Genomic DNA, 17216 nt, shown 5'->3' on the forward strand with positions numbered 1-17216 from the left:
CTTCCCCAGGCAATTTTTCGGAACCTCCATCTAAAGAATATCGCTCTCGAAGTAAAAATGGTATACCATCCAGACTTCTCTGGTTGGGTGGGATGTATGCATGTATGTGTAGCACACGCCATAAATGCCAAATATATCCAGACTGTTTACTTCATCATCACATGGTGCCCAACTGATTCTTAAAGGTAACAACAATTTGACTGAAAATAATTCGAAACCAATTCACACAAAAAGATATACATACATATTTCATATTTTCCAGCGGCTTCGTATAATAAATCATAATTGCAAAAAAAAAAAACTTTTTGTGTACATATATTTATGAATATCTCGGATTATTTATAAAATTTTCAACTTGTAACGGGTGCTTTTCGTGAGCTGAAGAATTTGATGTAGTATCAAAAAAAGATGATTTTGTGATACAGATCGCGAAATCTCCTTTTTCGAAAGTTTCGAAGAGCAACTTTGAGTTCCAATTACCAGATGCTGAAGGTAATAAACAGGCAGAGTACCCAGCCAATCATAGTCCTTTGGCAGCATTACGACTTCCAGAGCCCTTCTATGCACTCACAAAGGCACACACAGGGTAAACATAAGTTACTTGAAAACGAAGCAGTTCAGACGATACTGGATTGATTGGCCAAATTAAAGACATCTCCACAATGTTGTGTCGAGACTTCCAGTGAGACGATTTCTGGCGAATTAAACGATGCACGAACTAATAGTGGTACCTTTGCGGCTGTTTGTTCTACGTCACCAATGTTGATTTCGCTGGACTCCCCAATTCATCCTACACCTCCACCGGTATCTTTAGCTCCAACAATAACAGTTACCGATACTGGGGTTGTTGCTAGCGATACAAGTGTACCTGAAAAAAATAGTACGGGCTCGATAACCAACGCTATAACGGCCGCACCTTCCCAGCTCTCTGGTGCGCTATCCGCTACTCCTTTGCAGGTGACTGCCGTGCCACCTCGTAGGGCTGTATTTGTGTCCCGATTACACGCCTCGCTTACCGAAAATGACATTCTCATTACGTTTGCTCTAAACTTGGTGTTGCACCCACTAGTAACATCAATGTGTATAAATTTAACTTTAAATATGAGAGAGACATCTCCTCATTTAAAATATCCCTTTCAGATGAATATTTCGATAAGGTACTTGATTCCTCTTTTTGGCCCAAGCATACTGTGGTTCACTTGTTCACGAGAAAGGCGAGGGCCGAACCTGTTTTATTACAGCCAAAAAACGGTATGACGAACACAGTAATAACAACACAAAGGAAGGTAATTGCTGATCTGTCCCGTCTTCTCATTAATTACCAAAATGTTCATGGTTTACGATCAAAACTTGTTCCATGCTTCCTTAATTCTTTCAACTTTTCTGTACAAGTTGTAGCTTTTACGGAGACCTGGCTAAAGCCTGATAATTACAATTCTGAGGTTTTTTCAAATAAATATGCTGTTTATCGGCGTGATCGCATCTCTAGAGCGGGAGGTGTCCTTATTGCTGTTGAATCTAACCTATCGTCTGAGTTGATTTCGCTGGACAATATCTCTAATATCGAATTCATAGCAGTTAGGCTTTCATTCGGTAGCTATAGCGTAATTGTTTGATGTTCGTATATACCACCTCGTTCGGATATGGATGTTTATGCTAGTCATAGCTCGGCCATCTGTGATTTGCATTCGCAGTTGGGAGATAACGATCGACTCGTTGTTGTTGGTGACTTTAACTTGCCAACAGTTAGTTGGGTTAATATAAGTGATTCAAACTTTTTAACTCCCACTGCTCAACATGAGTTTCTCAATTGCTTGTTAGACTCATCTCTTTTACAGATTAACAATGTTCCAAATAGTGGAAATAAAATGCTGGATTTAGTATTTGTGGATGGCTCGGTGGGTACTGCCCTTACGCGAATACCACCTTTATCCCTTCCAGAAGACCCTCTTCACCCTACGCTAGAGATATCACTTGATATCAGCCTACCCCGTAGGATTCAAGTACAGTCTCGTTCCCGATCTAGATGCTTCTACAAAGCGAATTTCATTATGCTCAATGATCTGTTGGCTTCCCATGATTGGTCGGATCTCTATGCTTGCACTGATGTCGATTCGGCTATCTCTATATTTTACAGTACGCTTGATGGCTTCTTTGATACCTGCATTCCTACTCGCTATACCCTATGTTCGAATAAGCCCCTTGGTTTTCAAGGAAACTTATCAGACTTAATAACATTAAATCTAGGCTTTATAAGAGGTTCAAGAAATCTGGAGCATCTGCAGACCTCTCTAAATATCTAATAGCTCGTTCTAAATTTCACCGTCTTAATCAGCTTTGTTATAAAAATTACTTGAGTTGTTGTAAAGCCCAATTTTTTAGAAATCCGAAAAAGTTTTACAGTTTCGTAAATTCAAAGCGGAAAACTTCTGGGTATCCTTCCTCATTAACCTTTGGAGGTAAAAAAGCTTGCACTGATGACGACGTTGCTGAACTATTTTTTGAGTTCTTTAAGTCCGCGTATTCATCCAGTGGTTTTCATTCCGGTCAATATCCCTATCACTTAGATAGCTCGAATTACATTAGGAATCCTGCTATTGATGGTAAGATTGTTCTTCAGAGTCTTCAATCTTTGAAGCTCACCTTTTCTCCGGGACCGGACGGTGTTCCTAGTTGCGTGCTTAGGTACTGCGCCGAGAACATGTATGAGCCTATTTTAAAATTATTTGAGCTATCTCTGGGATCTGCGTCATTCCCGGCACTTTAGAAACAGTCTTTTATTATACCCCTGCATAAAAAAGGTAGTAGGTCAAAAGTTGAAAACTACAGGGGTATTGCTAAACTTTCAGTCATTCCTAAAGTCTTTGAACAGATTTCACCAGTCAACTGCAATATCAGTGTTCTAGTCTTTTATCTGCATGCCAACACGGTTTTATTCGTCAAAGGTCAACCACTACAAATTTGCTTGTATTCACCTCTATAGTTATGGAAGGATTTTTAGCGAACAAGCAAACGGATATCATCTACACGGACTTCAGCAAAGCATTTGATACCGTCAACCATGAGTTGCTTATTCATAAGCTTGATTTACTGGGCTTTCCATTTCACCTATTAATGTGGCTGAAAAGTCCAAAGCCAAAAAGTCCTGTTCAAGTGCAATCTGTCGGAATCGTTCGGAGTTTCCTCCGGCGTACCCCAGGGAAGTCATCTAGGCCCTTTGCTCTTTGCCCTTTTCATTAATGACTTGCCACAGACAATATTATATTCCCATACTATAATGTATGCGGATGATGTAAAACTTTGCTACACTTACTGTCCTACCGATTTGAGTTCCTTGGATCTTCTTCAGGCCGACTTGGACTCGTTCCAATGTTGGTGCACAACAAATTTACTAGCTTTATATTGCTCTAAATGTAAGCATTGACATTTAACCGAGTGAAGCGAGCATTGAAATCTTATGTAATAGATGGTACGCCTTTGGAGCGTATATCTATTGCAAATGATCTAGGTGTCCTTTTTGATCCGAAATTGAATTTTAACATGCATATTTCATCTATAGCCAACAAAGCGTTGGGTTTACTTGGATTTGTTAAAAGATGGGCTAAAGAGTTCGATGATCCGTACCTCACTAAGGTTCTTTACACATCGCTGGTTCGTCCAATACTCGAGTATTGCTCATGCGTTTGGTCCCCTGTTTCTCAAAAGCATATAAAGCGTCTTGAGTCAGTTCAAAAGCAATTTTTGATATTTGCATTGCGCGGCCTTAATTGGGACTCAAGTCTCCACCTTCCTCCATACAGAAGTAGACTTCTTCTTATTAACTTACCCACTCTGGAAAATCGGAGAATATTACTGGGGGTATTGTTCATCCATAAGCTCATTATTGGAGAAATTGATTCCGCGGACCTCCTCAGCCGCTTGTTTTTTGCGGTTCCCTCTAGAGTATCCAGACACTACGTTCCTTTCTATTTACCCCTTTGTCGACGAAACTTTGCTAAAAATAATCCTCTTCTTATCTGGTGCGCGCACTACAATGACTTGTATAGCTGCATCAGTCTTGAATGTACTTTTGCCACTATACGTAATGCAATACTTGCCTATCTAATTTAAGAGATACAAGCTAATTTAATTTGCCGGCATTTTATTCCTTCGATAAAAAACAGGAACTATCTCGCTTAAGGATGGAGGAACATTTATCAACATGTATCATTAAGAAGGAACAAGACAGTACTGTGTTGATTGGAATCTGGTGCATTCCAACAACGTAAAAACATGCTTTTTCATGAGTCACTGACCGGAATCGTATGCATTCCGGCAGTATAATCTTATGGGTCAGGCATCGAGCTGATTGGAATCCGGTGCATTCCAACAACACAGGTCATGTTACTTTTTTATGCCTTGTGATGGCGTATCCTCATTACACTACTCTTAGCACTGCCGGGTTCCCATGACATGCTGATTGGAATCTTGTTGCATTCCAACAGGGAGATTGGAATCCACTGCATTCCGAAATCATGCTGAGCGGAATCTGATGCATTCCGCCAGTATAAGATTTCGGCATAAGATCTTATTTCTACTCATATTTCTTATTATTATTATATTATGAAATTAAATAGTAATGTTCATTAATATTTCTTTGTTTGTAATATAACATTGTTGAAATCTCGATATATCTTAAATTTTATCTTTTGAGTTGTATATTTATATATCTTTTATATTATGCAGTCGACCATAGTTTGTCGTCAACTTTAAATAATAAATAAATAAATAAATAAATAAATACGCTCAGCAATCAGAGTAACAACCAAACTCATTAATCTTAGCAGAGAGGACCTATGAACTCCCACTGGGTACTATACGGGCCACTGTAGTCTACAAACTCTCCAAAGTAAGTTAAATGTGTCCGATACACAAATCTGTCGCTTTTGTGAGTTGGAGAATGAAACGCCGGTTCACATTCCCTGCGAATGCGTCGCTCTGGCAAGGCACAAAGCATAGACTCCCATTTAGGTAGCGGGAGTCTTAAAACTCTTTAGAATTTTAATATCCCAGCCGAGGTTGCTGTAACTCTACCTTACCTTTTTATTTGGCAACTTTCTCTTTAGAAAATTCTATACCTCGAATTTATGCACCCTTTATATGTACTTATTGATTGTATTCAAAAGTACTGTTTCAAGTGCCTTCTTTTTTATGTTTTACTCCTCTACCCTCGTTCGTATAGCTGTAATTTATCAAATTTTCTAACACCACTTATTAGGGATGAAACCTGGACTAAATATTATCTCTCGATATCGCCTGTTCTGAAATTTTAGTTTTTGTTCACCACCCTTCCTGACATTAAATTTTTAAGCCTAGAGGTTATCTGTCTCGGTGTTTGAAAATTTGGATTGTATCCTCCAAGTGCTTCCGAATCCGCGATAACACTTGAACCCGAAGAAGAGAGTTGTCAGCATTGGAAAGGACCACTTGGAGCCATTCCGAACTGAACGGCATGTCAACCAAGGTGTCTTCGTACAGTTGGACTTATTTAACGTGATATTCGCGAACATAGCTCGAGTGCCTTATGTTAATGAATTAGAAACGTCATAGGTACTTACTTCTCTGGCACAAATGGAATTTATAGAGCAATTAATTCAAACTTTCAAATACTACATAGCGAACATTGTTTTATATACGAAATGTTGCTTTTCAGAAAACGGACTGGGCTGGGATCTTCTATACGGCTAATTCAGTTCAGAGGCAGAGGGAATGAGAATGGTATGTAATCTTCAGTCACAGAAAGAATCGGGTATCATACCGTACAGAGTGTTGTTGCTGTTGTAACGGTAAAGCAGACAAGTATTACCGATGTGTGTTCCGAAGATTTATGGTCCTTTTTATTTTATTTATGGTCCTGTCCGTGGTCTGGGTATGGAAGGAGATATAATCGTGAGCTGTATGTGCTTTAATAGGTGAAATAAAATTAGGTTAGTTTGAGTTCCACGTGATTGTGCCTCAATGTGTAAATAGTGTTCTCATATTAAGAGACAAGCCGCTGCTATTCTAATAATCTGGCTTGCCTGTTTTGAGTATGTTGTCCTTGTGACGTCTAGCTCATAACCAACTAACAGGAGGGATTATTATTAGATCCGTATAAGGAAAAGGCAGATCCCTACCACGCTGTGCTACCGCTTGCTTGCTATTGCCATGCTTGGTTCGATTTTAAATGGCATGGCTGACTATGTCGAAAGTATTAGGTATGTTAAGTGCCACGAGATCAGCTCTCTTATTGTTGCGTTATTGTGAAGAGTAATTTATCCGAGTGTTTCATGGAGGACATTCAGGACAATGCTTACTATTCTTATTAACTATCTCTACGGTCTAACTCTGAAGTTTTCTTGGCGAAATTAATTTGAGTTCGGCAATGTTTCATAACATTTGTGTGAGCGAACATCCCTAATATATGTACATATGTCTATATTAGACTGGACCGATTTATTAACCGATATTGCGCCATCAATTTTTCGACAGAAAAAAAAGTTCCACTACGCATACCAAAAAAAATAATTTTGGAGCCTACGAAATTTAATTTTTTTTGACTTTTCAACTTTGAATTTTAAGGTTTTTTTCATGGCCTACGAAAAAAATAGGATTGTTAAATTTTCATGCATACCCTGTCCGACCCAAAAATGTCCGCTAAAAACGTTGGCGATAACAGTTTTTAGAAAAAAAATATATATATATTTTATAGTGGGTTATGAAAAAAACCTTAAAAATCAAAGTCGGAAAAAAGCCAAAACAATGAAATTTCGCAGGCTCCAAAAATTTTTTTTTTGGGTATGCGTTGTGGAACTTTTTTTCCTGAGCCCAAGTCCTATCGAAAAATCGATGGTGCGATATCGGTTAACTTTCGTCCATACAAATCAACCCACCCTAATCTGTATACATATATAAAAGGAATTGTTGTGTTGTTGTGTGTTAGTCTCCCTAAAACTCAAAAACGACTCGATCGATTTAGACATTTTTTTATTTGTTTCGTTCGTTATGGTTCAAGGATCATTTAGAATTTGTTTTTGGAAAAATAGGCGATATCACGCCCCTATTAGAAAACATTTAAATTCGCTCTATCTTCGCAATTGGGGTGAGAGTGGGAGTGAGGGTGGATAGAGAGTGGGAGTGAAGGTGGATGGAGAAGGTTGGAGTGGGAGCGAGAGTTGGAGTGAGGGTAGGAATGGTAATGGGAGTGGAAGTTGGAGTGGGAATGAGAGTGAGAGTTGAAGTGGGAGGGAGCTGAATGGAATAAGGGATGGATAAAAATAAGAAGAAAAATGGAGGACATAGTAGACGGGAATGGTATAGAGAGAAAAGAGGGGAAGCAAGGCTCACTTTTTGAATTAAGGTAAACCAATTTTCGATCAGGACAAGTTCCAAATACATATTGTTAATACATTTTTAATGCTATCAGTAAAAATTAGAATCTACTCTACATATAAGTAGCATTTGGTTCCTTTTAATTATTGCATTATTAAGAAATTTGAAAATAGGTCAATTGTGTAAAATTGCGTACGTTTTCAATTGTTATTTTCTTCAATGCACTTCAAATATGATTACGCATTGCTCTTCTTCCTTCTTCCCCTCTTTTTCTTCATTGGTTTATGGAATGAATTCGCGTTTAAGAAGGCACGTCAGTTGCATACTTTTAATTGCGCAAAAATTGTTGGCAAAATTAATTTTCAAACAAAAGCGACTAAAAATTGACTGTAATGCAACTACGACGTCGGAGGTCAATTAATTCTGAACTGCAAACACAACCACTTAAGGCAAATTCAATATGCAGTTTGTGACTGATCAGAGTCGACCCCTGGAGTCTTTACGAATGAATGATAAAGCACAAGTTTTTCAGTTTTTCGCAGTAGACGAAAGAATAAATTCGTCGGAATTGGTTTATCAGATAAAACTGGGGGGTTCTATTAGGAAGGGTCGATTACTAACTTTTCCACTCCAAATTAGTGGATTACTTGCCCTTTGTCCACTGTCTTCACACATGTAAATTGGTTGTCTGGATTCCCCAAAAGTGAATATCAAAGAGACGGTGGAAAGGCAAATCAATCTCAATCATTTGAGCGCCATTAGTGAGGACTTACCAGACCAGTGTATCGGTCTTTGAGTCGAACTATTGCGTTGATTGGCTGATTTGCACGCGATGGGAACCTAGCGGCAACGAAAAAAACAACAACAAACAACGCCAAAGGACAATCAACAAAACCTTCGGGGAGTGTATTTATCGTTCCAACAATAACAACTATGAAATACTTTAAGAAGTCCGTGGCCACAGTATGACTTCTAACTTCTGCCCATCTGCATGTTAGGGGGCTTAGAATATAACCGCGGCAGATATGCCTGTCGTAAGAGGCGACTAAAATACCAAACTGATTCAAGGGTAGCGCAACCCTTTCAAGGGGTTGTCAGCGCAGTTTATAGCTTCTCCAACCCAATCGTCAACCTCACCTACCCGTGGCGAATCCTGTTTCCTTAACATTCGAGGCTCTGGTGACCCGAAGTTTCTCATTGATCTAGGGGGTGGGGGTATGGCATAAAAGGTTCCATGTGGTCAAACTAAATCGTTCCCGAGATGGTCGGGCTAATACCTTAGTGGTGCTTGTGACCAGAACGTAACGGATCTGTATCCGGCAAAGGACCATCAACAAAACCTTCGGGTAGTGTCCTTATCGCTACACAACAACAACAACAGTCTGACTTCTGCAAAGTAATCAAATGTTTTTGAAAAAGTCAGACAGGTTGGTTCAGAATTTCCTCCTTTTACAGAAAGCGAGAAAATAAAGATTTGGACTGATTACTTAACTTACTTAATTGGCGCTTAACCGTTGAAACGTTTGTGGCCATCCAACAAGGAGCGCTAGTTGCTTCTTCACTCTGCCAACTAGCGCCAATTGCTTACACCAAGGGAGATTGATTACGGGGCACAATCTAGGCAAAAAACCACTTGTCAACAAAGGCATTATCAAGATGATATCAAGAAGAAAATTCCTCACTAGCTCCCAAAACATCAAATTTCGTGAGTTCAGAGATGCCCTTAGTTAATAATTTGCTAAGAAATCTCATTCGTCTGCGGTGGCGAGCTGGTCTACCCCAAAGTAGGAGCCCCGTTTCTTTTTTTCACGCAATGCTACGACTTATACTATGTTCTAGTTCCCTTCGCGCCTCTTGGGAGCTAAAAACATAACAACCTTTTTAGATGGGAGTTAATGTGAAAATACACATTCCTGCTTCATCGAAGCATTAGCCGAATAAGGCTACAGGCAAAAGACTACTCTTATTTGCTCGTGGTGGCCCTCAGGGTTTATATAACTTCCTCTTCGTCTTTGGCATTAAGAACAGGCTAAATACGGCTCCACGTGTCCTTCGTTAGCTTGCTCTTCAGTGGTATTTAGTTTCACGCGAGTAATAAGGTTATGAAGATCCTAGCGGTCATTGTCAATTTGAGGTTTCCAGCATCTAGATAGCTTTCAATGATAAACATTAAAATTGTATTTTAAGCTCGCTTGAAGGCATGAAGAGAGCGCGGAGCTAAGTCCAACACACCATGAACTATTTGAGGTTTTGTAAAAAGAAGGTAAGGTGATCCTAAGAAAAAAGGATTTGGGTTCAACGCCAGCCTAATGAAAGAGAGAAGGAAGCAGTCTCGTTGCAAGGAGTTGCCAAAAGGACACCACTTGTGGGTGGGACGCAATAGATTCAATGGGGATACACTGAAATGACAACCCTTGGTAGCTACGGTACAGAGAACCGGCTGCCGTGGAAAGCAGTTTGCGTCTTTTAGTTTTTAAAAGCCTAAAGTGTCACAAGTACTTCAGACCGACCAAAACCAAAGCTATCTACTTTCTAATTGGCTAATTCGGTCCTGGAGAGTATTTCATTAAATGCAACGGATTTATTTTTTACTAGGTCTATCAACATTTACAACCTCTATATGTCAGTTCATGTGTAGACGAAGCAGGTGGCTTCAATATAATTTTGTTCCTTTATGGAAGTTGATCGAGAGGCGGAAAGCTATATTCTCAGAAGATCATAACGGGGGCTTACATTTAATTAATTTATATGTGATATCTCTCTAGATTTTTCAAGATAAACTTCAATATCCCTCTCTATTTATTGGCAGATCACCTCGCTCCTGCGACCGCGTGGTCACCTTCAGCCTCTCGAGCATAAACAATCCGAGCCCATCGATCCAGCAACCGTTGTTGAAACAACAGAGGCGTCTGATTTTCCAACATCTCAACAACAACCAACAGAAAAAGTTGAACTTATACCAACATTAGATTTTGTGATACATAAGCCAGCTGCCGCCACAGAGCTCGACTTCCAACATGTTAACGATATACTGCGGCAGCTCCAAGCTGATACGCATGATGCTCAAGCAGATAACGATGCTGATAGCAATCATTCTGGACATACATATATAATTGAACGTCATAGCGACACCAGTAGCAGCACTAATACTGAAGACCTATTGCGGCAAGAGATCATCCGTTGTTGTCGCACAAACGAGACAACAGAACCTTCGCTTTACTACGAGCCAACGGGCTCGATAGCCATTGAAATGTACAATTTAGGTAAAAGTGGTGCAACAACAGCCACCACAACAGCAGCGACGACAACACCGACACGAACGACAACGACCGATGAAGTACCTGCTGAGTCCACAGATATTACGACGTCTCGTAAGAATAGTAATACAAGTGCCATCACTTCAAACACAACGAAAAGTAGCAGCGAGGAACAAAGTATAGAAGAAGAAATTGAAGAAGCCATTGAAATAAGTGAAGAGGATGTGCCCATTTCGTCCGCAGCACATTCAACAGAGTTATCTGAAGCAGCAGGCTATATAAAGCCCTCTTCAAAACAAAAGGGAAAAAAGGAGCACGAAATACAAAAAAAACTATCAGAAGATACTGAAACGGCCGAAGATGATAGTTTTGGGCAGCAAATAAGGAATATAGCAGCAAAAGGCATAGAGAGGAAACAACATACAAATCAAGAAGAAAATGAACTGTTTAAGATTGATGATGATCAATTGTCGGGCGGAAAATTAGCACAACATTTTATATTGGCTGATGAGGAAGACGATGCTAGAGCCTCTCATGGAGTGCCGCTAGTTAAGGCTCCAGTACACTCCAGACACGTATCGTCTAGTGAAGGAAGTGTGCCAATTAGCAAATCGGTAACAGACTCAGTCGAGGTGGACTTTGGCGATGTGGATGTAAGTTTGCCTTTAGAAAAGCGCGTTCCACATTCACGACATGAAGAATCGCTAATCAGCAATTTCGATGGTGTAGCACAACAGCCGAGCTTAGGTGATGAGAGTACAGCGAATGATGTGTCCGAACTGCTTGAAGAAGTTAGACAAGGCGCGGATTCATTAAAGAGTGAAGAGCTTCAAATGCCAGTAGCAGAAAAGACGCAAACATCTGTGGAACATGAGCGGCGCGCATCTCAGACATCCTTCAGCAAATCTTCCAATTCTAAGGAGCACAAAGAGAGCGCGAGTAAAAAGGATGATATAGAGCTCAAAAAACGCTTAACGGCTGGTTCGCCAGAGCACGGTGAAAAGGATAACTCAATTGATGAGATTGTGGAACGTAGTCATAGTTTTGAATATACTTTTGATGAACGTGACCTAAGCTCCTTGAATCCTAGCTTTCTTGCAAAAAATGCATCGCTAGTAAACCGTTTGCTGACGGACACAATTGAGGAGCATGAGCCAATTGAGAAGAATACTAGTGCCAATTCTACAAGTGTGGATCCTCAGTTACGTTCCACGGAAATGGAAGACAAAAGTGGTATCTCTCCACGATTGATTACTGACTTGGATGTTGGCTGTGGTTCAGAAGTGACAATGAAACAAGGAATGAGCACTGAAGCGAGCTTAGTAGCGCACAAGCAACAACAAAGCACGCTGAAAGACGCCAAAAATAAAAACTTCGAAGAGACTGAATACACTGACAGAACTTTGTTAGCCAACAATTTCAAAGAGCGAAATGAAAGTAATCAAAATGTGCCATTACACGAAAACAAAACTCTCGAAACAAAACTCGCTACTATTTCAGAAACATTTCCGTTGCAAGGCATGGCTGCTGTGGAAGTGGAGACTTTAGAGACCTGTGTGGAGCATATAGAAGACGATGAGTCATCAACATTTGACACTGATGCGCTGCGAGCTGCGCTTCAAAATTTACTTGGTAGCAAGTTGCAAGTAACCAGCGTATCACCAGAACTCGAAGCGCCCAACAGCGAAGAAGAAGACGACGATGATACATCTATGAATTTGATGAAATTACGCATTCTAGCCATGAAGCAACAAAGCATCATAGAACAACAACAAACAACGACATCGACTAATGAAGCGGCTACCATGAATGCTAACGCTAGCACTGCTGGTGATTCACAGCAAATCAAACCAATGGAACGTGTACCATTAGGTGATGCACTTGAAGATATTACCGAAGAGAGTGAGCGTTATTCGCTTTCGACAGCCGAAGAGCATCGTTCGTTGTCAATGGAACGTTCTGCGACATCTGCGGATGTACGAGAAGATGAAAGTAAAACTATGCGCTCTGAGCACACAGCGCATGAACTGAAGGATGTGACAACTTCGAGTGGCGTTGTTAGCTTGAATATGTTGCAAATGTTAGAGCATAAGGTTACGGCTTTGCAGGATATGGTATCTGGAAAGGATGCGTGTTTGGCGGCTTTGAATTTGCAGTTAGAAACAGCACAAAGACGTGAATCGAGTGGCGCTTACACGACAGATCAATTGGGTTCGGGTCGCGATACGAATAGTTCGCTGATTACGAGCTCAACTGAGTATCGTACAATTCAAGAGGAATTTGGCGGTCCGGTGAGTAGTCATTGAATTCAAGTTTTTGTGTACTTTATGACGCAAGCGGGTTAGGGGGTTAGAATATACCCGCGGTAGGTATGCCTGTCGTAAGAGGTGACTAAAATACCGGATTCATGGGGTTTGTGTAGCGCAGCCCTTTCAGGTTGCCAGCGCAATACATAGCTTCTCCAAACCCAATTGTCAACCTCACCTATCCATGGCGAATCCTATTTCATTAACAGCCGAAGCTCTGGCGACCTCGAACTCCTCAAGGATCTAGGGGGTGGTAGGGTGGGATGGTCTGGAAGATCGCTTGTGGTCATAACAAATCGTTCCCGAGATGGTCGGGCTTGGTACCGGAACGGACCGGATCTGCATTCGGCAATGAACCATCAACTCGATAACACTCTCCAAAGCCTTCGGGGAGTGTCCTTATCGCTACAATAATAAAGAGACTAGTTACGTTTTTGTTTTTTTTAATAATCATAAATTGGACAAGACTTTTTAAACCTCCACCGATTTTGTGATCTTCAAAAGGTCTGCAGTTTCTTGGGCCTAACCTTTTGCCTAGAGCGCCCCACTACTTTTCAAAGCTCGAATCCATCCATGAGCACATTCATATGGACCCAACTCTTTTATAAGAATCACATAGGTTATTTTCCTCGATCTTATGACAAGAGTTTATACATTCGTATAACAGAATCTGGTAGGCTTAAATACTGAGATTTCAATCTCTCCACTCATTCTGAAGCTGCTAGAATTCCTGTTCCCATTAATGATTGACTTTAAACTCTGCCTTAATTAGGCACCCTTGAATAGAGCGTTCGGAACTTCTATCGACCAACTAATTTCGATAAGAAACAACTTTCCCATCTCTGTTAGGAAACGGCGGCCTAGATACGAGCTACATTTAGCTTGATACTACTGTCGCGGGCAATGCGATTGGTCTCTAATCTTTGAAGGATATCTCCCATGCTATCTTCCAGAACTTCTGCCCACGACTTGATTAATACCTTTGTCCACAAGGGAATAAGAAGCTCATGCATCACTTTGAGACATAGCACACCGATTACAGACACCTACACAGGTGGAAATACCCAGCGCCAGACGGGTGTAATTGACAACACTCATTGGTTAAAGCTGCTAACTCGGAAAGCAAATAGTGAGGAATTCCCAATATTCCTTCCATACTCGAATTAGAACCCCAAAGCTCAACATAGGAACATTAAGCACACAGCATGTGTGTTTTGGGCTACGTTCATTGCGGGGGGTTTTGTTTCATATATGTATATGGTCACCTCTACAAAACTTCCGAGGAAAGTCTGAGACTAGTGTTCGCCCTCTGGACCCAGAGCTTGGGATGCGTAGTCTACAGCAAAGCAAGATGTACAGTGCGAATGGCGTTTCGTCACGCTCGCTTACTACAACGGGCAACGGGCTAGATCAGTGACGATGGACAGGCATTTCTACAGCAGTCTGGAATAAGCATCGGAACGATCCACGTTCCAATTCGGTCGTGATCTGTCGTTACAGTAAACTCCCATAATACTTCGGGGATTGCTCCTGATTTAATCACAATAAAAGCAACCGATGAAACTAAATGCGTTGCTGCTCAGTATTGTTCATATTATGCGTGCATACTATGCAAACTATAGTAGTAGGAACGAACCCTTTATGGCTATGGTGATGAGCACAAACAACAAGGCGCAACATTATTTTACTAGTGCATCCTTTAGTACTTAAGATTTGAAAGTTAATCATTTAATAAACATTTTCAGACCACCGATCTCTACGTGGAACTCTCAAGACGCGACGAACTAATTGCCAAACTCACCGATTCTCTACAACAATCAATAAACGTACGCGAACAGCTACAGGCAGAGAGCGACAAACTCACGAACGAAGTACAAGCGCTGCGTAAACAGCTCACTGATGCGCTCGATACGCTCCGCCGTCCAAACTGGCCGCGCACGGATTTGGATAGCAATTGTGGTCAACGGATATCAGAGATATCAATCGATTTGATAAGTGAAAGTGATGACGACTTAGAACGTCAATTTTTCACCGACAATGAAGATAAATATTCACGCAATTCACGCGAACGACAACTTTCAGTGCCACGTCAGCAGAGCAATACATCAACAGATTTGTTTGGTAGCGGCGCAGGCGATATGGAGCCACCCGAATGGCAACAACCGCCATTTAGCAAACAAATCGAACAATTTCAAAAATATCTGAATCCAGGCGAAGTGCGACTCTTTTTTATGGTACAAAAGAAATTCGATGACTATTTGAGTCAAGAATTGGAAAAATATAAAATGAAATCTGAACTTGAACAAAAGGATTTGATCGAACAGCTTGAGTTGGAGAAAAAGCGACAAGAAGCTGAAGTTAGCAAATTGACTACAACTCTTGAAGAACAGAGCACAAAACATGCCAAAGAAGTGGAGGAATTGCGTAAATATTTTGAAACAAAATGCGCAGAGTTTGAGAAACAGTAAGTTTGGAGCTAAATTAAAAAATTATATCAACAACTCATTATGTTATTGCATCTTTTCAGATTTTCCGATGATGTCTTTTCGCATAAATCTCAAAATCACACCGGTGATACATCATCCTCAGAGGGTTCCGATCAAGAGCAAATGCCTGAGGAAATTGCGCCAGCGTCTAGTGTGACACGCTGTAAAGACACCTCACCGCGCAAGCGCACACGTGCAGAACTTCTACTTAGTCCTAGCCATCGTCAAATTACGCCTTTCGCTGATGTGTTCAACGAAAATGAAAATGTAGGAATATTTGGGCTATTTAGGTCTGTCTGATTTTATCACAAACTGCCATAAATTTTCCCTAACTGGAGTCCAAAGAAATTTGCAGTTTCAACAGTGGACAGACCAGAGAGAAAAGAGTGTTAGAGGCGTTGGTTCCACATTGTGATTGAAAAGTTACGGTTACGATTTAATTCTTAAAGCTTACGAAGATGATTTCTTAAATTCTTGGGAGGCGGGCCTTTTCAATCAGATGTCTTTTGGTATGCCCAGGTTTCTGGGTATTGTTCTTGTTGTTGTTGTAGCGATAAGGACACTCCCCGAATGCGCTGGGGAGTGTTATCGATGTTGATGGTCCTTCGCCGGATACAGATCCAGTACGTTCCGTCAAAAAGCACCATTAAGGTACTAGACCATCTCGAGAACGATTTGGTATGACCATTCTGGGCCATACCGCCCTCCCACCCCCTAGATCCATGAGGAGCTTGGGGCTCCAGAGCCTCGGATATTAAAGAAACAGGGTAGTCGAGGTTGACATTTGGGTTGGATAAGCTATATATTGCGCTGGCAACCCCTTGAGGGGGTTGCGCTACACAACCATTTGAAAAAATTTGGTATTGTAGTCGCCTCTTACGACAGGCATACCTACTGTTATTGTATTAGAGTAAAAAATATAATCATATAGGCAAATAACCTGATAACCTCGGCGACGTGAATAGCCCAATTACATTTAATTTTTTATATTTACTGTTTTTCTAATTATTTTATCAACTTATCTTTTAGAAGTCCACGGAAATTGCCGAGTTGAAAACTTTCTATCAGCAGAAGTTGCATGAATTTCAGCGCACGTATGATGAGAAATTACGGAAAGTTACTGAGAAATTGAAGTATTATGAGAACCGTTATCCAGATGATGAATTTATGGTAAGTATTTTTCTTTTGACAAATGTCTGTCTTCAATAAGTATATAGGTTAGGCTAGTTTGAACTGTCCTCTTAAACAAAATCTTACATAAGTTGAATATATACATAGTGTTACAAGAAGTTGTTGGCGACCAAATCTAATACCCACGAGAGAACTTGGAAAGACCAACATTTTCCTTTTTGCTTGCACAGTAGCGCCGAGGACACGAACACAGATGAAAACAGACGAAAAGAGTTGTTAGAAAATCGTGTTTACAGTCTAATAAATTAGAAAAACACCTTTTTTATTTCATATGGTGCCAACATTTCGACCTTTTATTGTGGTTTTCTTCAGGGCCTAGTGACAAAATTGTGAAATTAAAATATTACCTATAAAGCCTTTCATTCAACTAAGGGTTAATTCTATTACAGGTACATATATAATTTTTTTAGTAAGTTTGAAAAAATTATATATGTACCAGTAATAGAATTAACCCTTAGTAAGTTTGAAAAAATTATATATGTACCAGTAATAGAATTAACCCTTACTTGAATGCAAGGCTTTATAAGTAATATTTTAATTTCACAATTTTGTCACTGGGCCCTGAAGAAGACCACAATAAAAGGTGGAAACGTTGACACCATACGAAATAAAAAAGGCGTTTTTCT

General features: G+C 40.4%; 1 protein-coding gene across 15 annotated transcripts in view; it reads left to right on the forward strand.

Moving 5' to 3' along the window:
- The window catches only part of Plp (Pericentrin-like protein), a 125437-nt gene that overhangs the window by 26368 nt on the left and 81853 nt on the right, over window positions 1–17216 (forward strand). For 8 of the 15 annotated variants that reach the window (XM_067792329.1, XM_067792325.1, XM_067792328.1 and 5 more), the window contains 4 exons: window positions 10160–12898; window positions 14659–15377; window positions 15441–15666; window positions 16429–16569. In XM_067792329.1, the coding sequence (XP_067648430.1) occupies window positions 10160–12898; window positions 14659–15377; window positions 15441–15666; window positions 16429–16569 (3825 nt within the window). The remainder of the gene's footprint in view (window positions 1–10159; window positions 12899–14658; window positions 15378–15440; window positions 15667–16428; window positions 16570–17216) is intronic. The other 7 variants (XM_067792334.1, XM_067792333.1, XM_067792336.1 and 4 more) reach the window with 1 other exon arrangement.

The sequence above is a fragment of the Eurosta solidaginis genome, chromosome 5, assembly GCF_040869045.1.
Source record: "Eurosta solidaginis isolate ZX-2024a chromosome 5, ASM4086904v1, whole genome shotgun sequence".
In the NCBI taxonomy this organism is placed as follows: Eukaryota; Metazoa; Arthropoda; class Insecta; order Diptera; family Tephritidae; genus Eurosta; species Eurosta solidaginis.